The 25,340-nt window shown below is 42.2% G+C and overlaps 1 protein-coding gene and 1 long non-coding RNA gene across 12 annotated transcripts in view; both read left to right on the forward strand.

Moving 5' to 3' along the window:
• fat3a (FAT atypical cadherin 3a) overlaps positions 1-25,340 on the forward strand; it is a 319,263-nt gene that overhangs the window by 163,686 nt on the left and 130,237 nt on the right. For all 11 annotated transcript variants that reach the window (XR_011602462.1, XM_070970149.1, XM_070970154.1 and 8 more), the window contains exon 3: positions 16,245-16,568. Coding sequence is in view for 10 of the 11 variants with exons in the window: in XM_070970149.1 (XP_070826250.1) it covers positions 16,245-16,568 (324 nt within the window). In the remaining variant the exon portion in view is untranslated. The remainder of the gene's footprint in view (positions 1-16,244; positions 16,569-25,340) is intronic.
• LOC139336768 (uncharacterized) lies at positions 22,328-23,880 on the forward strand. Its single transcript, XR_011602490.1, has 3 exons — positions 22,328-22,515; positions 23,318-23,493; positions 23,725-23,880. It is a non-coding gene; the product is annotated as an uncharacterized lncRNA (long non-coding RNA).

Here is a 25,340-nt window from a genome sequence, read left to right on the forward strand (position 1 = left end):
GAAGGATCCCTTCCATGTTGCTCTTCTTAATGTTTGTTCCATTTTGCCCATTAATGGGAGTAATTCCTCATCCAAAGTGTGAGCCTATTGACAGAGGATGTCGTTTTCTGTACAAATTGTGAAGGCCCTTAAGGCATGTTTTTATTTTTTAATTTGTGATAAAGGGATGTATAAATGAAGTTGATTTGACTTAAATGGGATGGGAATCTGAAGCTGCACAGAGAATAGAACAACACCACATTGCAGCTGGAACATGACACAGATGTGCCTGGTGGAATTTTGAGCTGTCAGTACTAGACCTAGTCCTAAGTCCTAAGTTCTCTGCTGCAGAGGAAGGTTCTTGTTAATGAAGGCCATGACAATGTCTCACTATCATTCTTCATCAGATCACTCTGCTCCCCTAGTTGCAAGCTCCATTCTCCATGCTAGCTTGTTACACACTACAAGCTAATCTAAATTAGCCTAAAGGAACCAATCCAACTTCTTATCAACTTGTGATAAGTAAGTTTATATGATGAAAACGGTGTGCACATGATTTACATACGTTACATTGTTGATACATTACATTTTTTAAGGTTGGTCCCAAGTCTGTGTGGGTGGTGTGAATAGTGTTACTATAGTTAGTGTTAGTATTCAGGTATTTTCTGTCACTAACAGTCTTAACAGTCTTAGCAAGTGTAGATATAGTGATATTTGTGAACATCGTTACACCACAGTCATGTATATCAAAACATACACAGCTTTGAAGGAATAGTGACGCAGAAGAGCAGATGACATCCTCAACAGTAGATTGGCAGGTACAGACTACACAGACTCCTTTGGACATCAATAAAGACTGGTTGAGATGGTTCTCATGGTGTGTGCATTCCTAATACACACACACTCACAGTAGTCAGTTTTTACATTGAGCAATACTGCAAATTGGATGCATTTGCCTCCAGCTTTAGTGGGCAGCAATAAAAAACAGTGAGTGCCTGCCTAGTGAATTACAAAGGGCCTCTACTCCCTTGGATTAGTGCAAATGCTAATCACTGCCATACTTTTACAGACAAACTGCCTTCTCCTAATTCTCAGTTAAGCCTGAGACTCACTTCGTCTGGCTTTCCCCAGATACCCATCCACCTTCAGGCCAGTAGGCCTCAGGAGCCTCACACCTTACTCCAGCTAGACTCAGGCCTGCAGAAGATGAAGCTCTTTCAGTTTAGTATTTTATCATGGTCATTTCATTTATTGTACTGAATGTACAGAACTGCTGTCATAAATTTAATTATAGCTGTGCCAGTTTGAAGGACTCGGTTCTGCTTCAGAACTCTCTGTACTGGATGAAGTCGTGTTTCTTGAGCAGGTCATCTCTTGGGTGTGGTTGTCCGCTTATCACTTGTCGGTGATAAGCGGATACTGAACCCCAGATTGCTCCCTTTGGTGGCCTTTGGTGTGTGAGTGTGTGTGAATTGATAATGCTCGTAATGAGCAGATGGCTTAGCCACCATATGAATGTGTGTGTGAATGGGTGAATGCAGACAAGCACTATATAAATACAGATGGTCCTATATAAATACAGTCCATTTACCATTTCATACTGTAGGTCTACAGCATACCTGTTGTGTACTGGATTCTATTGCAAACTTGTTGTTTTAAGAGCTTTTGTATGTGATTTTCATATGAAGTCTGGCTCCAAAACAGCTTTAACCTAAAATAATTTAAATTCATAATGTTTAATAAAGGCAGCACGGTGGCGCAAGCAGGTAGTACACGTGCCTCACATCAAGAAGCTTGATGTGAGGCACAAAAAAAAAACCCCAAAAGGGATAGGCAGTATTGAAAATGGATGGATGGATGGATGTTTAATAAAATAACCAGCAAAATTAACTGTATAACTGGCAAATCAGAATCAAACTGTCCTTTTTGAGCTTTCTTTAAAAAAGAAGATTTGGCTGTAACACCTATTATAGGTGACAGCTACATTCCGCACCCGTACAGCAGGTGGTAGCATGTTGAACTTTAGCTGTAACATCTAATGACGAGAAGTCATTCACTCAAAAGGCACCTGGCAATAAGCAAGAAGAACAACAATGATGAACATGAAAGGGATTGAGTAACTGCCAAAAAGGTTGTTTCTGCAGTTATCTTAACAAATGGGTGGGGCTTACTCATACTTAATGAAGAGCAATGTCGGTCAAGCCATGCTTTTGTAAATATGCTGCATTGATTTTAATGGAGCCTTGGAAAATTTCCTTTATTTTCAAATCCCACTGTTGATCGGTATGCCAAGTGCTTTGCACTGGAATCTTTAACTTACCCGAGAAAAGCTACATAAACTGCATTATCTAAACTGCAGTGGTGCACTACAATTACTCAAGAACTGTACTTGAGTACAAGTAAAAGTATATCAAATATATGGTACTTTATACTTGTACTCTACTACATTTCAGAGGGAAATATTGTACTTTTTATTTGCTATATATATTTAACTGCTGTAGTTATGTTACTTTGATTTTACATTCATAACATATAACCAACTTGATATATATGATACATTATTATTTATTAAAGATCCCACATACCCCCACAGGTGTTTTCAGTGACTTTGCTGATTACACATACCCAGGTAGGAGTTGTGCAATGCAATGCTGGACTTTACGTGTGATAATCATGTCTGGCTCACCAGCATGAAATGAAACTGAGGCTGCTGGTGTCTGCTGACAGCATCAACAAAATGCAGGACAGCCTGTTGGTTGTCTGTGCTTATGGTGACTAGGTTATGAATGTTAAGGAGCATTGGATTTGAAAATTGGGCAGGTGTTCTCAGCTGAATTGAAATATTAACATACTGCCAGTAATTAGTAGAACCTGACTGATACAGTAGCCTGGTTGATATTAACATCCAATTTTCACAGATCAGACATATATTTTGTTTCATTAACAGGAAATTGCAGTACAGATATACCAAATGTCTTAAAAATCAAATTAAAATTATGTTCATAATATAGGTTTGCCCATACCACACAAAATTTATGCTGTGTTTTATTGTTAGTAAATTTTATTGCATTTATAGTTAGAGCCTTATTTTACTCATCTCAGTTTTAATATATTTTTGTTGTATCATATTGCCTCTTGCTCTGTTTCTTACTAAATTACATTCATTGCATTTTTACTAATGATAATAACAATAACAATTTCCACTGAAGTTTACTTTTAAAATTAGTTTTTTAGCTGTTTGAATTTTGGTTTATTTTAACTTAAAAATGTTCTTATCTTGGGATTGTTATATATTCACATAAAAAGATATCAGCTGATGTATTATATTTTGAACTGTTTGATATTGATATTGATATCTGCATCAGAAACTGTACATCACTGTGCTTGTTTGGTGTGGTGTCCACAGAAATAGAACACAAAGTCAATTAACATGAAAGCAGATGCTTTTTGTTTGTTTGTTTGTTTGTTGTGTGTGTGTGTGTGTGTGTGTGTGTGTGTGTGTGTGTGTGTGTGTGTGTGTGTGTGTGTGTGTGTGTGTGTGTGTGTGTGTGTTTGTTTGTTTGTTTGTTTGTTTTTTAGGGCAGTGCTGCCTGGTTAGACAGTCCCTATATGTAGCCTTTCGATATGAATCAAAAGGCCAGTAGCTCACAAACTATAGCATTCTCACCATATTTCCATTCTCTGTCATTTAGCTTTCAGTCATTTGCTGCAGCATTGCAGTAGCTCTGCTTTGTTTCTGCTCTGTACTTAGAGGATGCTGATTGGGCAGTGATGCAGACTATTTTTCTCCCTCCACTCCAGTGTGTTTTATGTCTAGCACTCCTGTGACATTTGTTGTTAACACCACACTCTTAACTGGAAAGCAGGCTTGTAAGCAGGAGTTTAGGCTATTAGAAGCAGTGTTGTAGCATGGTGCATAGCTATTTATGGTAGTTCAGTCAAGGGGCCAGAGGGAGGCAGAGATGATTGAGCAGTGAGGCAGAGAGCTCACAGCACAGGGCAACTCTGAATTAATCACTGCTAACCTTGAACATTGAATTGTCCCACAGGACAAAAACAATGATTCACTGTTTGTGGTCTTGATAACATATCCTGCAGTTTGCCTATGTGTGAGTGCATATGTATCAGAACATCCACTAAGTGAGAGAGGGAGCTTGTTTATCTGATGAAAAACACAGGCTGAATGATTAATATTGCAGCTTTGCAGAAAGTGTCCAGTCTAGTGGCCTGATGGTGGCAATTAAAAGTAAAAAGTACAAGTGAACAGATGAGGTATACAGTATATATAATATATAAGACATAAAGTGATATGTGCAGTGTACAGTATGTGAGTTTGAGATGCATTGAGTTGTAATGTTCATCTTTGTTGTAGTCTCTTAGGGTGGAGAGAGGTTGGGGGTTGGGGGGCACAAGGTGGTAAGAGGGTGTGCCAGTGTCAATCAATGGGAGGGTGGTGGGGGGTTGTAGGGGGGCTGCTGGTGGATAGAATTCAGCAGGGTAACAGCTCTGGGGAAGAAGCTGTTCCTGTGCCTGCTGGTGTAGGAACGGAGGCTCCTGAACCTCCTACCAGATGGTAGGGGGCAAACAGTCCATGGTTGGGGTGGGAGCTGTCTCTGCTGATGCTGCGTGCCCTTCTGAAACACCGCTTGTGCTGGAGGTCCTTGATGGCAGTTAGCTGGGCACTGGTGATGTACTGGGCAGTTTTTGCCACACGTTTTAAGGGCTTCTGCTCAGAGACTGTGCAGCTGCCGTCCCATACTGAGATACAGTTAGTCAGGATGCTCTCAATGGTGCAGTGGTAGAAGTTGACCACGATTTGATGAGCCAAGTCAACTTTTCTCAGTCTCCTCAGGACGTAGAGGTGGTGTTGAGCCCTCTTTTTCAAGGTGGAAGAGTTGAAGGTCCAGGAGAGGTCCTCAGAGATGTGGACACCCACAAACTTGAAGCTAGAGACATGTTCAACCTCAGCCCCGTCACTGTGAATGGAGCGGTGACTGCAGCCTTTTGTTTTCCTGTATTCCACGATGAGCTCCTTGGTCTTCTCAGTGTTAAGGGTCAGGTTGCTGTCGGCACACCACATCACCACTGAGTTTGTTGACCAGCCTGGAGGGAATGATTGCGTTGAATGCTCAGCAGAACACTGCATGAAAAACCACATTTACGACCAGTAAACCCCCACAAATTTTGTTGATTATCGGTAATTCACGGGAGTTTATGAGGATGTTCGTCGGAAAGGAACCATCTGTTGGTGGGGGGCGTGGTTATTTGCGCCTCCGCGAAGGTGCTAATAGATCTAATTAGCACATGAATGCTACCGACGTTGATCTACTCAGGCTGGCCTGCTGGCTTCACAAACAACCACTGGATGATTCCAAAGGCATTTTAAAAGGAAACCCTCATGTGATTGGATAGCAACTCCAATCACATGAGTGAGTGATCATGCGATTGGATGACAACTCTGCTCTTATTGGTCATCTGTGCACCACAAAAAATAATAATTATATATATATATATATATATATATATCAACCAAATAAAATCAGTGACTACTTGGGGGAAAAAAAGCAAGGAGGGCAGAGGGGTTCACTGATAAGAGTCTCTGGGTTGGGCCATGCTGCTGGTCCATGGTGCATGAAAAAAAGAGTCTAAGGCCTCTGGAAATGCTTCTTTGCTGCCTCTGGGTCATACTGAGTTGGCGTCTGTCACTTTGAAGGGGACTCGATGCGCAGCCTCTTGTGGTGTGTCGCCACATACTTTGGGTTGCTCTCCAGCCGCTCTTGCAGTGTCTGCCAGAGTTTGGAGAGCTAGGACACTCCTTGCTTCCAGCAACTGTAAATACAGGTATTAATATAATATTAGTACTGCTAAGAAACAATTACACGTGATAACATATGTGACCATGTTTGTCAAAAACAATGCAGCTAATAAATAAAATTCAGCCCATTTTTACATTGTTGTGAAAATAAGGCGGCATTCATGTGACTCTTACCCATTCCCTCCTCTGAGCTGAAATCTTCACAGCTGCTGCCTGAACTGAAAGAGCTGGCTGGGCATACCTGAAGCTCCTCCACACCGTCTCATAATATGTCTTACAGGCCGCTGGAAGAAAATATATATTTGTTTGAAATAATTAAGACAGGCTTCAGTAAAAACAAAAAGAAACAACAGAAAGGGGTTAAAAAAAAAAAATTACACAAAAGGACTCCTCTGTCCACACCATCCATGTCTGGACTCCCAGTCCAAGTGGCCATCAAGTGTGACGTCACCGCTTTGTTGTGGGACGAGTTCAGTCTGTAAAACACAAAAAGTACAAACAGGTCATGCAACGTTTACATTTACTTATATTCTGCAGAATATTTCCTGTGCATTTCTGTGTATTTTATTAACTTACCCCTGCTCAGGTTCATGTCGCTTGTCGTTTCTGTCACTATTGTGCAGACACCGCACCTTTTCCTTTAAAATACAAAATACATTGTAATCTTAAATGTAACATGAACAGTTACCAAACGTTCGGAATGTAGTGCAATAAGAATAATAAAGGTTTGGCTGCATAAAAACTGCACAATGTAGTATTAAATGCTAACGTTACTTACTGCAACTTATACACTCATCTATTCATCTCCACAGCTGCAGTTCGGTCAGGGCTGCTCCTCCAGAGCGAGCAGTCTGGCTTTTATCTTGGTCATTCTCCTCGCCAATTGCGCGATTAGCTGCGTTACCAGCCGAGACAATCCACTGAAGGCGCTCAGCAGTCTCTTCTCTAGTTAAAGTTTAGCAGGGCCCGAAACATATTTTTTCTGATCCAAACTCCATTCGCGTTCACAGACATGCCGAGGTTGTTTTCTGCCGATGTCATTGCGTCAGAGTAGGCGTCCAATCATATGCGAGGTCGTGCTCTTGGAATTTCTCACGAGACAATTTTTGTTGCATAGAAAGAGAAACATGCTTTTGCTACGTATTTTAATTTTCTATTTTTTTTACCGGCACATTTTATAAAACATTTAAACTTCTTTAAACTGACATCATCAAAAATTTAAAAAAGAAAAGTTACTTTGGTGTGTTCCCTTTTCATTCCTACTTAAAGAATCATCAGTGGACTGACCTGGAATTTTGCAAACTAATCACACAACCATTTTTCATCTGGTGTGGTGGCAAAATGCAAAAAATTCTGACGTGTCCATGAACTGTAGATGCTTTAATTTTCACAATTTGATTTAGTGGATTTAATTGGAAAATGAAAGGCTTTTGAGGGTCAATTCAATTCATTTCAGTTTTATTTGTATAGCGCCAAATCACAACAGAAGTTGTCTCAGGACACTTTCCATATAGAGCTGGTACAGACCAAGCTCTTTTATCTACAGAGAACCAACATTCCCCCATGAGCAAGCACTTGGCGACAGTGGCGAGGAAAAACTTCCTTTTAACAGGCAGAAACCTCGGGCAGAACCAGGCTCTGGGTGGGCGGCCATCTGCCTTGACCGGTTGGGTGAGAGAGGGAGAGCAAGAGAGGGAGAGTGAGACAGACACAGACAGACAGACAGACAGAAATGCAGTCAGAAATAGAGAGAGAGAGAGAGAGAGAGAGAGAGAGAGAGAGAGACAGAGACAGAGACAGAGAGGAACAGAGAGACAGACATGCAGTCACAGTAACAGTGACAGTGGATGTAATGAGAGTAGGAGCAGTTGCAGTGGATGTCAGGCAGGGCCAAGGCAGGAGATGCAGCTGCAATCCACAATCCAGATTCAGCCACTGCAGAACCTGCAAGACGACCATGGTCAGGACACTTATCCTGTATGTAACCTATACAATTATTTAAACACACTTTTAAATCCTCATGAAAAAAGAAAAAATCTTTGTCTGTATTCTGCAGGTGCAGAACACACACACACACACACACACACACACACACACACACACACACACACACACACACACACACAAAATTTGTGTTTGTATAGCTTGCAGCATTTACATTTGCATTTTAACACCTCATGGTCACACGGGCTGAGAGAGAACTTCCATGGCAATTTACAATGCTGGTAATTGACGGAAATGCTACTTTTCTTGCAGTGGAAGTTGATGAACAGCATCCTTGCATAGGTGCTGTTGTTGTCCAAGTGGAGTGAAGATGGCATCCTCCATCAACATGTTTGGTCGGTAGGCAAACTGATGGGGGTCCAGTGTGAAGGGAAGACAGCATTTGAGGTGGGATAGAGACCAGCCTCTCAAAGCACTTGGTGATGATGAGGGTGAGTGCGACAGGGCGGAAGTCATTAAGGCCCACTGTGGCTGGCTGCTTCGGTATCGGTGGTGGTCTTGAGGCATTTGGGGACTGCTGCCTCGGCCAGTGACAGGTTGAAGGTGTCAGTGAAGACGCGGCCGGGTATGTCGCCAGGGCCAGCAGCCATGTGAACGTTCTCCCTGTGGAGTGCAGCACGCACGTCATGTATGGACAATGTGAGGGGCTGTTGATCTGGGTGGGGAGCAGTTTTGATGGCTGATTTTTTGTTTTCCTCGTCAAAGCAAGCATAAAAGTTGTTGAGCTCAGGGGGTGGCTTCAGGTTCAGGGGACTTCTAAGGAGGGAGGCATTTCTGGTTGGTGGGGCTGTCCTTTTTTGCCAATGATGAGTCCATGATAGCCTGGATGCCCTGCCACATGCGGCAGGGGTCAGCGTTGTTGTGGACGTGCTCTTCAATCCCTAGCTCATGAGTTTGTTTAGCTTCTCTGATGCCCCTCTTCAGGTTAGATCTGGATGAGCTGTAGGCTGCTGTGTCTCCAGATCTGAAGGCAGCGTAATGTTCCTTTAGTAGGATGCAGACCTTACTGTTCATCCAAGGCTTCTGGTTGAGAAGTGGTGCGGGTGGTGGCGCTGTCAGGACACGAATGGAGGAGGCATATGAGTTAATGAGAGGTGATCAGAGGGGTGGCTTTGTGAGCCTCAGGAATGTTTGTATAAACATGGTCCAGGGTTTTGTCTCCTCTAGTGGGGCTGGAGTCATTCTGGTGAAATTTGAGGAGAACAGTCCTAGGTTGGAGTGGTTTAAGTCTCCAGCAACAATAAAGGCTCCATCAGGTTGTGCAGTTTGTTGTTTGTGGATAGCAGCATACAGTTCATTTCATTTTCTCCACGCATTAGCATCTGGCAGGATATACACTGCAGTTATCACAGTGGATGTGAACTCTCTAGGCAAGTAAAAGGCCTGCATTTGATCATCAAATATTCTAGATTAGCAGAACAGTGGCTCCTAGTGATAACAAAGTCTGTTCACCAAGTTTTGTTCACGTAAATACACAGTCCTCCACCTCTGATCTTACCGGAGTGCTCTGTCGTTCTGTCTGCTCTGAAGACGCAGTGTCCCTGCAACTCTATTACCTTGTCTGGGATGCTGTTGTTTAGCCTTGTTTCACTAAAAATCATAATGTTGCAGTCCAGAAACATCCTCTATGATATGATCTGAAGTTGTAGCTTGTCCATTTTGCTCGCCAAAGACCGAACATTGGCGAGGAAGATGCTGGGTAGTGATAGCCGGTGCGGGGTTAGCCATAGCTTAGTCCGAAGACCCCCATGCTTCCCTCTTCTTTGTTTATGATCTCAATGCCACCGATGGTGGCTTCTGGTCGGCGTAGCTGAGTCGCTCTGTCTCACTGTCCTGGCAATCTCTTGGGGGAGCTGAAGTTTGTTGAATACATTGCTTGTGCATCGAAATCGTAGATCCAAGAGTTGCTGTCTGACGTAGGAAGTGTTCACAAATCTGTAATGAGTCAACAGGCGGAAAATGATAACTGTATTGCGAATTCTAGTGAGATGCTGAGCCTTGCATTGTGCATGTGCCGCCATCTTAGCTGAAAACTAGTTGTATTCTAGTTGTAATCTACACACAATACCCCATAATGACAAAGTGAAAAAGGTTTTTAGAATTTTTTGCAAATTTATTAAAAATAAAAAACTGAAATATTGCATGTACATAAGTATTCACACCCTTTACTCAGTACTTTCTGGAGGCACCCTTGGCTGCGATTAAAGCCTCAAGTCTCAAGGGGAGCGTCGCTGCACAGCTATTTTCAGGTGCCACTCAAAGACATTTGCAGACTTGTCCCGAAGCCACTCCTTAGGGTCGTTGTCCTGTTTGAAGGTAAACCTTTGCCCCAGTCTGAGGTCCTGAGCACACTGGAGCAGGTTTTTGTTAAGGAATCTCTCTGTACTTTGCACCTTCCTGACCAAGGCCCTTCTCCCCCGGTTTCTCAGTTTGGCTGGGCAGCCAGCTCTAGGAAGAGTCCTGGCGGTTCCAAACTTCTTCCATTTATGAATGATGGAGACCACTGAGCTCTTCAGGACCTTCAACACTTTAACTTATTTGTACCCTCTCTCGGAGGTCTACAGACAATTCTTTTGACTTCATGGCATGGTTTCTGCTCTGACATGCACCTTCAACAGTGGGACCTCCTGGCTACTAGGAAAAAAACAAAACAAACAAACAAAAAGAAAAAATTAAATAAAGGTTTTTTTTTGTTTAGGACATTTTTAAACACTTAAATACTATGCTAAAGTACAGTTAAAATAACTCAGACAATGTTTTAATGTGTTGTTAAAAGACTTATATAAAAAATGCCAGAACATTTCAAGCCAAAATTTGGTCAATAAACAGCATTATGCACTTGCTTGTGTGCCATTTTCCTTAATGAGAAAAAGAAAGGTACCAAAGGTCCACCCCTTCACATTTGGTATCATTGTAAAGCCCTAAATGTCCTCTGTAGATTGTCGTATGCAGTGGGTGGGAGATATTCATGTTTACAAATGTCCCCCACAGAGGACAAATTTGAACTACTGGTAGTCAGGAGGATGTAGATGTGTGTGCCTTTCCAAATCATGTCCAATCAATTGAATTTACTACAGGTGTACTCCAATCAAGTTGCAGAACCATTTCAAGGATGATAAGTGGAAACAAGATGCACCTATATATTCATATATCACACCTTCAACAAGATGGCAGCGTGGTTTTAACGTTGTTCTTACCAGTGCTCTGTCAGTCATCGAACATACACTGCGATCAATAATTAGCAACAGCCACGATTCATTGCAACTATCTGAGTCAGCACATATAGGCCGTAAGGTGAACCACGAAAAGTCTTTCAGAAATTGAATTCCGTTCCGACGTCTGCGAACTACACAATCTTTAGTTCATAAAAAGAAGGAGTCTTGTTATGCTTACAGCAAAAAGTTCGTCGCAAAAAATCCTGCCCATTCTTTATTACGAGGCATTTTATACAGAACTAGCGTCTTCATGGCGTAATAAGATTGTAGTCCACGAGAGGTGCCACGGTCGACACGTGAATGTTCTAGACCAATAGGGAATCCTAATTTGATCAACACCAAGCCAAGATGGCGGTGTCCAGAGTTTCATCTAGTAGTACGGAAGAAGAGGAAAACTCACCAGAAAGTGGTAGAAAAACGAAATCTTCGGGACATAGACGGTGCTATATGCACATAGCTTCAGTGAAACATGAAAAAAGTCAGGATTTCACAATCGCACGGTGGAATATTTACAGGAACAGCCTACGGCAGTGGCTCGAGTTGAGGGGTGAGTGCCAAGACGTAGCTGAAAACTCCAAACATTGCCTTGATTTGGAGTTTGAAAGCATTCCCGAGGATGCTGCCTTCCATCCTACATGTTATCGAAGGTTTATTGACAAGAATGCAATTGCAAAAGTGGAAAGGCGTCTGGCGCGTGAGAGAGAGAGAGGAGATGATACGTAAAGCTCCTTAAGAAGCGAGGCCATCCCATCAACATCAAGCAGAACGACTCTGAGTCCAACAAGTCTGACAAAGAGACTAAGATCCAGGTCAGGCCTGCCCATCTTGAGCTCTGGCCCTGTCCTTCCTGCCCTGTGCATTATATGTAAGAAGAAGGAAAAATACATAGTCAAAGCAGGAAGACGACAAAGGGAAGCTTTGTCAAAAGCAGAAACCTTAACAGCAGGTAAGCAAAAATAAAAAATGCAGCCCATCTCCCTCCCCTACACACACACACACAGACACACACACACACACACACACACACACACACACACACACACACACACACACACACACACACACACAACACACACTCTATCTATCTATCTATCTATCTATCTATCTATCTATCTATCTATCTATCTATCTATCTATCTATCTATCTATCTATCTATTCATTCTACAAGGCAAGTTGCAGAAAGCTGCTGAGTTAAAGGACGACCACAGCATTCTTATTCACATCAAAGACAAAGACAAAGATACACTGCAGTTGCAAAGAGAGTGCCTGTGAGACAGGCAGATGTTCATGCGTCTCTGCGGGACTCTGTTGCACAGACTTATGCAGGTGTTGCAACTGTTCAAACACAAAGGAAATCGAGGAGAGGGAAGATGACAACCGTCCTGACACTGACAGTGAGGACTAGCATGTAGGCAATTGTCTGAGAATTGTAGGCTATTGCATTGATTACATTGGTAACATTACCATTCCTTTTTGTATGCTGTTGTATATATTGTAAATATGTATATATGTTTTCCATGCAGATTATTTTATGGTTGATCAGTGTTGTATTTAGTTATGAGCGAATAAATGAAGGAATGAATAAATGAATGGTCCTTGTCATTGATCTGCAATTATTGCCTTTTATTGATCAAAACGACATGAACATTATTTCACCTTATTGTCTATTTGCCTTATTGTTCTTCTTGGAGGCAGTTATGTATAAAGCACTGTTTAGTATCCATTTGGCCCACTTTAGAAGACTTTTGGTAGAATTCCTCTATATCGGTAACGTTGAATGAAACTAGGGACGTCGCCATGTTTCCGGGCTGTTGTCATAATGGAGCTACGTGATTGGTCTAGCACGATCACGTGCCACCACTTGCGAACCAAAATCTTACTACGCTCTGAAGAAGCTAGTTTGACATGAAATCCCTCGCCGTAAATAATCGGCAGGTTTATTTGCGACGAACTTTTAGTTGTATACTTAACAGAAGTCGTTCTTTTTTATGAGCTAAAGATTGTGTAGTTCGCAGATGTCGGAGCGAGATGAAACGATAACAGGGTTCACTTTAGGGCCTAATACAGTCAGACCTAAATTTAGATATTTTGATCAGTATCTCATCTGACCACATCGCAAGCATGTTCGGCACGTGTAATGGTCACTCACCCTGACCGAATGTACACAGGTGAAACAGGGATACAAACGAATCAATTAACGTCGCTGTACCAACCAGAAACAGCCGTGGCATCCTACACAGCATATATACTGCATCTATCTCAGAGCACTCGAGAGACAGAGAGAGACAGACACATGGAAAAAACGTAAGTGATGATCGTTGTCCGCTATTACCCACATCATTTCATTCCAAATACAAATGTTTTCATAGTAATGCTTAATGTTATCTGCAAAGATAGAGTACATCATTGCTTTGAGGAGGATGTGGAGGAGGAGGAGGAGGCAGAGGATTTACCATCTAAGGACCTCATATTTAGACATGAGTGATGTCAGTCTCCTCCTGGGAGAAGTTTGGGCATCGGACACTTTCCTGCGCGGGCTCAGTCATCCTCAAAACTTGCCATGCACCTCGCCAGCAGCATTTTTAAAGGTGAGGCGAGGAACTGGTGTGATTGGTGAAAATTTGACTCGGGTGTATCAAACCCACTCCACGCCTTCTCCCCTCCCTCCTTCTGATTTGCGCCGCTGGGTGGGACTGAGATGAGAAGGGGGAAGAGATGCGGCGGTGGTGCAGTGCACGAAAATGCCAAAGTCTGCGCTGACACGCCCCATTGGCGAAGCGGACCTGACTTTGTGCCGTGCCGGCGGTGGAGTCGAAAATAGAGCCCTATGTGTAGATTGATGAGACAAAAAAGGAATTTAATCCATTCTGGACAAAGGCTGTAACATAACAAAATGTGGGGAAAGTGATGGAGTGTGAATATTTTCGAATGCACTGTATGCCACACATGATGTAGGCTCTGACTTGTAGTTCAGAATCAGATTTCTCTATCCCTTCTCTTTCTGTTTCTCCAAGCCACTGCAGCAATTACACAGGTGTATCAAATGTAATATTTCCCACAATACCTGTGTTTACATGCAACAGTTGGATGGTTTGCCTTGTTTGATTGCTATTCTGTGAAGTCACCAAATTTATATTGTTTCATTCAGAAATCAGGGTCACTAGAAGCAGAAGGTTTCCTCTGGGGATGTCTTTGCTAAATTTGGTTCATGAAAAGGAGAAGATAACAGTCTGTTTTCAACTTAATTAATGTTGTTTGATGGAAAAAACACAAGCAGCCCACGCTGACCAATCACACTTCTTGCAGACCCAATGCAGTGTATTTGTAGCCACTGGAGCCTTGACATATAATTAGGGGGTGCACATCAAATACAGCTACATATACAGCAAAACTCGAGCACCAATCAAGCAAAGAATTTCTTTCAGCAACAAGAACAGCCATCCCCCAAAAAAAGTCTCACTCTCCTCTAGTGGTATGTAACTGTGCTGATAGTTTTGATTTCATAATATCCAGGTTTTTGATGTATTGGGAAGCAAAAAGACAGGTATATATTGAGTCAGAATTTGTATTGCAGTGCTCAAAGAATTGAAAAACAATTGTACCATCCATCCATCCATTATCTATACCGCCTATCCCTTTCGGGGTTGTGGGGGGCTGGAGCCTATTCCAGCTACAATGGGCGGGAGGCGGGGTACACCCTGAACCGGTCGCCAGCCGATTGCAGGGCCACATGTAAGGACAAACAAACATTCACACTCACACTCACACCTACGGACAATTTTAGAGTCATCAATTAACCTAATGAGCATGTTTTTGGTCTGTGGGAGGAAGCCGGAGTACCCGGAGAGAACCCACGCATGCACGGGAAGAACATACAAACTTCACACAGAAAGGCCCCGCCTGACCCGGGGATCAAACCGGCAACCTTCTTGCTGTGAGGCACGCGCACTACCTGCTGCGCCACTGTGCAGCCCACAATTGTACCATTATTTGTAAATTGTAAAAGTAACAATACTCTGATTCCTGTGGTTAATCCACCGTCCTTGCGTAGGAGTTACTTTCTACCAAAGAAGTTGTCCCTATGGCACCTCTTGACTGTGTGTTCTGTGTCTGTGTATGCTAATTTTGTAAGACACAAGTGTGCTTGCCTCAGGAGATGGTATACCCAGCAGCTTGTGGTAGTGCCCCTTCTCCCTCTGGTGAAGTGGAACAGGCTGGATCATCCATAAAGCTCAGAAGTCCTCGACACCTCTTCCAAATCAGCTGTCTTCTCTGTCCAGCATATGTACTCCATTATCATTAAAACTGTTTTTGTTTCTTTTGTTGTAGATGTGTGAAAACTGCTGAGTCCTGTCTGGAAGAGTTTGCTTACCCTTGTTTAGATGTGCATCAGTTGAGCGGCTGTTTATTTTCCCATATGTAGAGGTCCTTAGACTCCTTGCTGCACTTGACCACATGTATGGCGTTGCTTGTGAGACATTTGGAAATGCAGGATGTGGTGCTTGGAGAAAACAATTAGCAACTTTGTAGACACTCCGGGTACATATGGAATGAGGATGTAGTTTCTTTGGTCACTGCAATCCCTTTTGCTTGATTGTTTATCTTTTTGTGTTTTGTGTGTGTGCATTCATGAAGACACTGCTACTGGTAATACCATTTCCTCTGGCAAGCGCATGTTATTTCCTGTCATTTTGCAACTGATGATAGTGTTCGGATGAAGACAGAAATGTTTTGGTGATTGTTCTTTCTTTCGTTCTGTTTAATAAACCTTCTGAACATTTTCTGTGGGTTTCTTGAAGTAACCAGGTCATACCTTTTCAGGTCTAAGCACACAGCTTTTGAATATGTGAAAGAGGATTGGGCTAATACCACTATGGCTATACCACAAGCCATATAATGTTTTGGTGCTTTACAGTGGCAGTATCTTTAATCTGTAACATCCTCGGGCTATTTCTCTCTCTTCATTCACTCTTTCACTACTTGTTATGCCGAGGACTTCTGACATTAAACAGTGAAATCTCTCTTTACTGTCTAAATTGAAATAACTGCCTGTGCTGTTGCAGTAAAAAAACAATCTTAAAGTTACTTTGTATTGGATTTGTTTCTTGCAGTAGGTGTAGTTTAAGTTCTTTATTCTATACTTTACTCCTTACCCTGTCTGAATAATGACAAAATAAACAGAAATAAAAAAAACCACAAATTTTGTTCTCTTTGTCTCTTTCTCGACCAGGGATGATCTACACCACCGATACATTGGACCGTGAGACCAAGGACTCCTATTGGCTAACGGTGTATGCCAGTGACCATGGCGTGGTTCCCCAGTTCACCACTATTGAAGTGTTTGTCCAGGTGGAGGATGTTAACGACAACGCCCCGCTGACCTCTGAGCCAGTATACCGACCCTCAGTGCAGGAGAACTCTCCACGGGATGTTTCTGTCATCCAGATCCAAGCCCAGGACCCTGATGCCACACCTCCCAACACTGCTGATAGGCTCAACTACCGCATCATCAGTGGAAACCCACAGAACTTCTTTATAATCAACACCCAAACTGGTGAGGAATGGTTTGTGTGTGAGTGAAAAGGCACTGCTGTGTCTTGGGTTGAGAACAATGTAGAACGATGTGTATTGATGTCTAGGCGTGCATGATTTCCACAGAGAAAAGAGCATGAATTGTCCTTCTCTTACTCTGAATATTGTAGGGGCAAAGTAGCTAATATGACAGATGACAGTTTAGAAGGAGCAGCAAGTTTCAGGCTGTTTCATAATCTGTACCTCCCGAAGTTTAACAACATCAGTAAGCATCCTCTTGGGAATAGCCACTTGCTGATTTTCTCAATACATCCATGATCTGCCTCGTCTGCACTCAATATAACAACTAAAGCAACTGAAGTTACACTAAAATGGCGTCTTTCTGGTAAAGCAAGCATGAAAACTGCTCCAGTCATTTACATACAGCAAAGTACAAGGCACAAGCTGGTGTGGTGTTTATCTGATCCCTGATCAGTTAAATCACCGAATGATCTGTGTGGGTGAGAAAACAGTGTGACTCAGAGCCGGTAAGTGAGGAAAACTATTACTCATAGTATATAAATACTGTATTCATTGATTCATTCACATACTTGTATTATCCATCCATCCATCCATCCATCCATCCATCCATCCATCCATCCATCCATCCATCCATTTTCTCCCGCTTCATCCGGGGCCGGGTCGGGGGGGGAGCAGTCTGAGTAGGGACGCCCAGACTTCCCTCTCCCCAGACACTTCCCCTAGCTTTTCGGGGGGGATCCTGAGGCGTAGCCAGGCCAGCCGAGTGACATAGTCACTCCAGCGTGTCCTGGGTCTTCCCTGGGGCCTCCTCCCGGTGGGACATGCCTGGAACACCTCCCTAGGGAGGCGTCCAGGGGGCATCCAATAGAGATGCCCGAGCCACCTCAGCTGACTCCTCTCGATGTGGAGGAGCAGCGACTCTACTCTGAGCTCCTCCCGGGTGACAGAGCTCCTCACCCTATCTCTAAGGGAGCGCCCCGCCACCCTGCAGAGGAAACTCATTTCAGCCGCTTGTATTTGGGACCTCGTTCTTTCAGTCATGACCCAAAGTTCATGACCATAGGTGAGGGTAGGAACGTAGATTTACCGGTAAACCTTCTTCACCACGACAGATCGGTACAGCAACCGCATTACTGTGGCCGCTGCACCAATCCGCCTGTCAATCTCACGCTCCATCCTTCCCTCACTCGTGAACAGGATCCCAAGATACTTAAACTCCTCCACTTGAGGCAGGAACACTCCCCCAACCTGAAGGGAGCAAGCCACCTTTTTCCGGTCGAGAACCATGGCCTCGGACTTGGAGGTGCTGACTCTCATCCCGGCTGCTTCACACTCGGTTGCGAACTGCCCCAGTGCATGCTTAAGGTCCTGGCTCGAGAAAACAAAGAAGGCTTGTGATCAGAATTGTGATCTGACAACAAAGATAGATGTGTAAACCTAAAGTGTAAAATGTAGAGTGTCTTAAATGTCATCAGGATTTTAAGTGGGATGAGGGCAAATAAGAAAAAAACAGTTTATAGCATGCAGACCATAAGAGCCAATGTTTTCATTTTCGCAGGCAGATTCACAATGAGTACTACACTAGCCATTTACAAGGAAGCAGGAGATTTTTCCTTACTGAATTTCATTTTTGATATTTAATTTTGTGAGAGAAATATAAAAGAATCGACCAAAGAATAAGAATTACATTTACAATTAGTCATTTGGTAGACGCATTTATCAAAAGCAACATACATGTGAATTCAAACACCGATGGCGCAGCATCAGGTGCAGTTTTGGGGTTCAGTATCTTCCCTAAAGATGCTTTGGCATGTGGTCTGTCAAGGCCAGGGGTCGAACCACCATCCTCCTGATTGGTGGATGACCACTCTACCTCCTTTGCATGATTTCATATTAACTTATGAATTTAGATGGCTGTAATACGAATGAATTACTGCTTTACATGTTGTCGAGCTATGTCTTGCTGTTGGCCTATCATTGTGGAGATATAACATTACAAGGGAATGTTGATAACTTTATCTTTCTCAACAAAATACATAAATAAACATAAATTGGGTCATTCTTTGACTTGCTTCCAAATCTGTGTGAAATGAGGCAATCGTGCTCATGCAAAATACTGTCATCCTAATGGAAAACACTACCCCTTCTGTACACAGAGGCCGTCAAAATTAACACACAAGGAAAACCCCATGTAATTTTTTAAACATTATTAATTATAGTAATTAATTAATTATTATTATAGGATGAAGCAGAGGGGAACAGAAGGAACAGAGGATCGGTGCAGAGAGAAAGGACAACAGCCACAACATTGTCTGGGAACATTAAAACTCACATCCCCTCTGCACGCTACCTCACACTTATCTGCAGATGAGTTTCATGGTGCAGAGCAGTGTAATTAGCAGCTGCTATATTTATCTTTTCTTTAGTCAAGATCCCTTTGCTTTGAATTTGATAATATTCCACCCACTCATCTTAAGCAATGACTTCTTTCTTTCTCTGATTTTATTACAGAGATCCTTTGCTCCAGTTTTTTTGTATTGTCATCCTTCATCTCTTCATGCGCTCTCTTTTTGTCTTCACTGACTTTCTCCTGTCTTATCATATATATGTACACACACACATATTAGGAAAGTTTCCATCTTACCCCTTGTTAGTATTTGGAGGCACACATTTATTTGCAAATAAACCACATTTTACATAAGGACTTCGACTCTGTATGGCAGGATTACTGCAAGCACACCTTGATCACGCCTGCCAGTTGACTGATATACAGTGTATTTTACAGTATAATGCACTTGCACAAGATGTTAGTGTACTCACGCTGGGGTTACAATCACAACAAGCTCATTGCCAATGCAATGGGGCTTCATCACAGGGTTAAAACAGAAAAAAAAAAAAAAAATCAAGCCGTGGTGGGAATTAAAATGAAAAATCATGAAATGGCACTAAAAAATACAACAAAGACAACAAAACACCAAATAAATCCTACACCCCTGACTAGATTTAGTTAAATAAATGCTTCCTCCAGATGATGACAGAAGATTGTTGTGCAATTTTACATTTTTCTTACATGTTAAAGCTAATGAATTGGCACTAACAGACACAAGAACTGAAATCATCTGCTCCTGGCTTGTTAGCATATCAGTCTGTCCAATTAATGTAGCATAAAACCAAACATTCCTGTTCTCATTAATCATTAACCTATTTTTCTTATTGTGAAGCTTGGATATACTATACAGTGTGTATATATATATATATATATATATGTATTCCAATTATTCATAGTAAAATCAATTACTTGCCATCTCGCCTCATTTCTTGCTGTAAAAACATAAAATAAAATACATATCTATATATCGTCGCTGTCCGATAAAAAGCACGTATCTCCAAAACTCGTTTTTTTCAGGAGCATGAAAAAAGTGTTTTACTCGTCAATTAACTTACAAATTAAACCCAAAACACAGTAATTAGACACAATTAGGACTCGAAATGAAAACCTATAGTTACACGGTGATTAGCAACCCGTTTAGTATTTTAATTGGATTTACGTGCGTTGTTGTGAGTGACATTGGACATACGTGTTTTTTAAATAATGCGTTCCAATGATGTCTGGTCATTTACGAGCCTCGAGTCTCCCGTTCATGTCCCACTAAATCCGTAAACTTTTGATAGCAGGCTATCCTACATTTCCACATAGCACATTACCCTAATCTAAGATTTTTTTGGTATTTTGTGTTGAAATCAGATTAGTCCATACAGGCGAAGAGTCATCTAATACTGTATTAACGCACATGCATCAGTCTGACTCGGTTCAAGGAAATCACAGAGTTTATCGTCTATCCCTTGCTTAAAACCTAACGTTATTTACCCAAAGATATCATCTAAACCCCTGTCATAATTTCTCTGTTCCTGCGTAACACTGCACCACACAAATTACTGCAGAAACTTACCTTTCGGCCTACGTGTATCGGTGGGCTATTAAGATGCTTTGTTACAAGAAACGGTGCAGTGTTTCCTCCTGAACAGATACATTTGGCATCGCTCGATGCAAGGACAACATTAGCCTAGCGTTAGATGCTATAATAAGTCTGCCAAGTACTGACGGTATACAGTCTGTGTTTACGGACATGACAAATCATCTGATATACAGGCTAAGGTTAGCTAGCGGTTAGCCCTCAGGATTGAGTTGTATAGAACAAAAATATGTGAAATACTACGTGCAAATGACAATCGTGAATGTCTGTTAACTAGTCGAAAACTTGAACACAGTTGTCATACAATAGATTGACATACGTGCATACGGGAGATACGCGCATTGATGGACACTTCTGACACCCAATGGAGATACGTGTTAAATATATGATGTAATAAAACGTCTTTCCATTGGTCACTTGGATCCCCAATGCTACCTGTTGCTGGGGGAGAATGTGAATACTCCTTAGCCAATGGAAAGTCAAAATCGTTAAAAGTGGAGATACGTGTTTTTTATCAGACAGCGACGATATAGAAAATATGTTTTAATGTGCTGGATTAAACCAAGTCAGGGTGCCAACCTTAATGTGGTAGAGGGGTTTGCGTGATCCTAGAAGCTGCTCTCTGCCAAGGCAAACTGGGCCCAGGGATGAAGGCAGACTCAGAACGATTCACAGACCCTATGTGGATTGGCCAATAAGGAGCTGCAGCACCTTACCCGGATAAGGATTCTGTGGCCTGGAAAGCATTCAATTCAGGGAATCCTTCTACTGGCCTGGCCTAATGCTCATGTGCACAGGAGGTTGTTTGCGAGGAATGGCCTGCCTGATATGAGCCACAGTGGTGTTTTGTTATTAGACTTCTGTGCGAGTTATGAATTGGCCGTAACAAACATCGTGTTGAAGCATAAGGTGGTTCATACGTATACTTGGTACCAGAATACATTATTCAAAAGGTTGATTTTCAAATGTGTGGTCATATTATCAGACCTGTAGGCATATGCCTTGGACACTCTGAAGGGGCAGAGCCGTCAATTGATCAATTGGATCAGATGGTGAGGGAGGCTGTTGGACAGACCCTGGTAAACTCAAACATAGAGTGACAGTGAAGTGGGAACATCTAGTGGAGGTCCCTAGCAGAGCTCTTCAACTCTCACCTCTAGAAGAATTTTCTTGTGTATCATGGGGTTGGTTGTGGGCAGGATGTCCAAGTGGGCTATCTTCAAAACCTCCAAGCTGGTAGGAGCTGTGTTCAGAGGGTCATCCATGCCAAAAGCAGCAGACAGGTACTGGGAGACCAGAGGTTTGGCAGCTTTGGCAGTCACTGAAGCATAGCTAGGGGAAGGAGTTCTTGGTAAACCTCAAGGAAATTCTGGTAAACCATTGGACACCAATTAGGAAGTGAAAGCAGGGCTTGGCTCAGGTTGGGTTTAGCTGGAAAGAACTCCCGGGACCTGCACTGGGAATATTATCCAGTGGTGGAAAGAGCAAGGTCCCATATTATGAAAATGTATTTGAAATAAGACCGTCCGTGCTTTTTTGAGTGAGATTTTTGAAAGCACCCTTCCAAACGAGCTGTTTGAATTTGGCACCTATTGTTACGCAACAAGCAAGCACATTTGCATATTCCCTACCAGCTACCACCCCCTACTCCCCTGCCACTTCGCTATCAAAAGCACCATGTTAGGATTCACCATGTCAAGCTGCCACACCCAGTGTTCTTCTTGTTGGCTGTAAATAGAAGCACAAATTGCTCCATCGGCTCCCAGCGGCAGAGGACAGAAGAGCGGCATGAATTGAATTTTTGAAGGCAACGTCCCTACTACAATTGGCAAAAAGCTGTTGGTGTGTGCTAACCACTTCGAGGCTGACTGTTTTTCCACCCTCAGTCAGTACGAGGCAGGATTAGCCGGGAGACTTTCTCTAAAGGAGAGCTCACTTCCAGCTTTGCGTGGAATACCTGTAGACGAGGGACATGTGAGTATACAAATAATTAGCTGTGTGTTTCTTTTGTAGATTAGCACAAACTCTTGAGTGTTGTAGCGTGTGTGTTTTTTGCCATTGAGAATGATGTAAGGCTAGCCGCTTCTTTGAGACCAAGACTTCAGCCATCAAACGTTAGCTCACTGCTACCGTAGCTTTTGGTACATCTCATCATGTTTCTGATTTAATACTTGTTCCAGGGAGATGCCAGCATTCACAAATATTAAGCTGTGTTCATTTTGCAGTTTTACATGAACTAAGGAAGAAATGTTTTGCCACATAGCACAAGCTAATATTAACCGCTAGCTTCTAGTTAGCAATCAGCACGGTCTCCATATGCAAACCCCAAAAAACAGTCAGTCAAGTGATACATACACAGACACTCCGCAGGGTCTAAGCTTCAGGAATTTGAGAAAATAATGCATTTGGAAATGTTTTCTAAACTGGAGTATGTTAGAAAAGCCCAGGGCAAATTGAGTGTGTGGTTGAGACTGCTACATCCCAGCACAATTTACACTCCAAGCATTTTTTCTCTTGGAATTAATTTATGAGTGATCCTTTTTTACACTGTATGTAGCTGTTGTCATAGCATGTAAGATAAAGTTGATTGATTGATTGAGTCAAGTTGAGTTGACTCTTTTTATATAGGCCAGTGCATCATTACAGTTACCTGCTGTTGATCAAGTGTAGCAGTGAGCTGTTGCAGCCTTTAGTGCTTGAATTTACACTGTAACAGTGCTGTCATGTTTTACTCCTAAGTATGCCCTGTTATCATAACAATATACTTTTGTTAAAGCTGTCCAGGCTACTGTGTCCTGCAAGGACAACTGTTGTTATGCACTTCATTACAATGAGAATGCTGATAGAGGACAAGCCACCACATCATCAGGGTATACTCTTTTCAAACTGAGCTTTCCAAACGAAATGAAGGGAGAGTGCAGAGCCAAACCAGTGAAGACTCAGGCCACATTTGTAAGTGTTAACTTACGAACTTTAAACAAACATTGATATTGTACATGACACAAAGTACCACAACTCGGTAATTTCAACACAATAAATAAACAAACCAAAAAAATACATACTTAAATACATGAGAAACTGCAGATTTCAAAGTGCAATATGTCACTATAATCGCAGTTGTTGAATAATCTAGTAAATGATACTAATGATTCACTTTTTTCTGTGTGTCTGTGTATTACACAGGGTATATTGATGATTTGATGGACATGATCATGGAGAAGATCTTTGTCGACCCATCTTAGTACAGAGCTGAGATTCTAAAGATAAACATCCTGCTGGACGTGTCTTCACAATATGAGCATCCAGACAAGGAGGAGGTCATTGCCAGCTACAAGTCAAGATTCAATCAGGGTGGGGTGTATGTTCCCTGGGCGTCAGGAAACTCCCAGCGTATCTGAAGTACTATGCATGATGGGATGTCTACACAAATCTTCTGCCCAAGGAAGCTCCAGCACCAGCTCACAAAACTCATATTGGCTAGACACCTGTAACAACTGAGAAAATTGAACATGATGTTAGTAAACAGGTTCTATAATGTCAATGTCTGTATTCACATTTTTCTAATATGGATTCAGTGAATCCTTCACTTGTACTATATTTCCATGTATAAATATTAATGACTATGGTCAATAAATATTTATTGTATATCTGTAAAATGTTTCATGTGAATAAATGTGTAATATACGGTATGGAAAAACTTGGCTACATGTTCAAGAAAAAATATGACTGACTTTATTTAGTTTATTATGGTGTATAAACAGTGAAGTTGGTTATTATAGATGAAACTCACTCGTCCCCCATAGCTGTAAAGGACCATAGTCAGCCCTGTAAGTGTTGTATGCACAATTAGGCAAACGGATTCTAAACCTTGATGGTCAATCATGCATGGAGGCCTTTCATCCAGCTGCTGCAGCCGTCTTGTAACCTGTTATGCATAACATAGGGTGAGTATCTGCAGTGGCATGTTATCTGCAATCATACACTGCGATCATACTGTAAGTGCAGGTAAAGATAGTGTGACCTGTGCCACCTCCTGGCAGCATATGTTCTCAGGCTCTGACTGCATTGTTGCACAATTACCACATGTGAAATAAGAAACCTTGCATACAAGCATTTTCAACCAATAATAGCACCCACGTTTTACATTTGAATGTGTGTGCTCTAGCTAGCTACTTTTTCTCAGCCTGAGGTGAATGGCCAGTGGTGCTGCTCAGCAGATTTGTCTGTGTGCTCTGCCCATTTATGTGTAAATGACAAGGAGTGCTGAAGCTAACAGCGCAGTTAAACTGGTCAATGTCTCAGCAACCCATTTGCTAGAAACCCCCTCCTTTTTATGTAAACAATCAGGACCTTCAGACTCTCTGCTTTCATATGATACCAGGCTTGTGTGGTTTGCGTGACGTGGTGAAATCAGCAGGCGCGCTAAAGTGGACATACGCTATATGTGTGTTTTTGTTACATGAGCATAGAATTTCTTGGGGTATGAATTATGTTTCGTTGGGATGGCAATGCTTGATATAGGCTTTTAGCTGAGTTGCTCCCTGTCATTCTGGGATGCTACAAGTTAGGATTGGTGCTTCCTAGCGTGAGCATTGACCGTCTGAACTGTGGGCCTCTCACGCTGCTCCCTGTACAGGCGGCGAGTATCTTTTCCTGAAAGCTATTTCCAGCAAACAGCTTCAGAAACATGTCTTATGGAAATCATAGACCTATGTAACTTACTGAAAAAGCTTCATAATATGTCACCTTTAATACTTTAGGATCCCTCAGGAGGAGGTGGAAAATGTTGCAAGGAAGAC

This window comes from Chaetodon trifascialis, chromosome 9 (genome assembly GCF_039877785.1).
Source record: "Chaetodon trifascialis isolate fChaTrf1 chromosome 9, fChaTrf1.hap1, whole genome shotgun sequence".
Lineage (NCBI taxonomy): Eukaryota > Metazoa > Chordata > Actinopteri > Chaetodontiformes > Chaetodontidae > Chaetodon > Chaetodon trifascialis.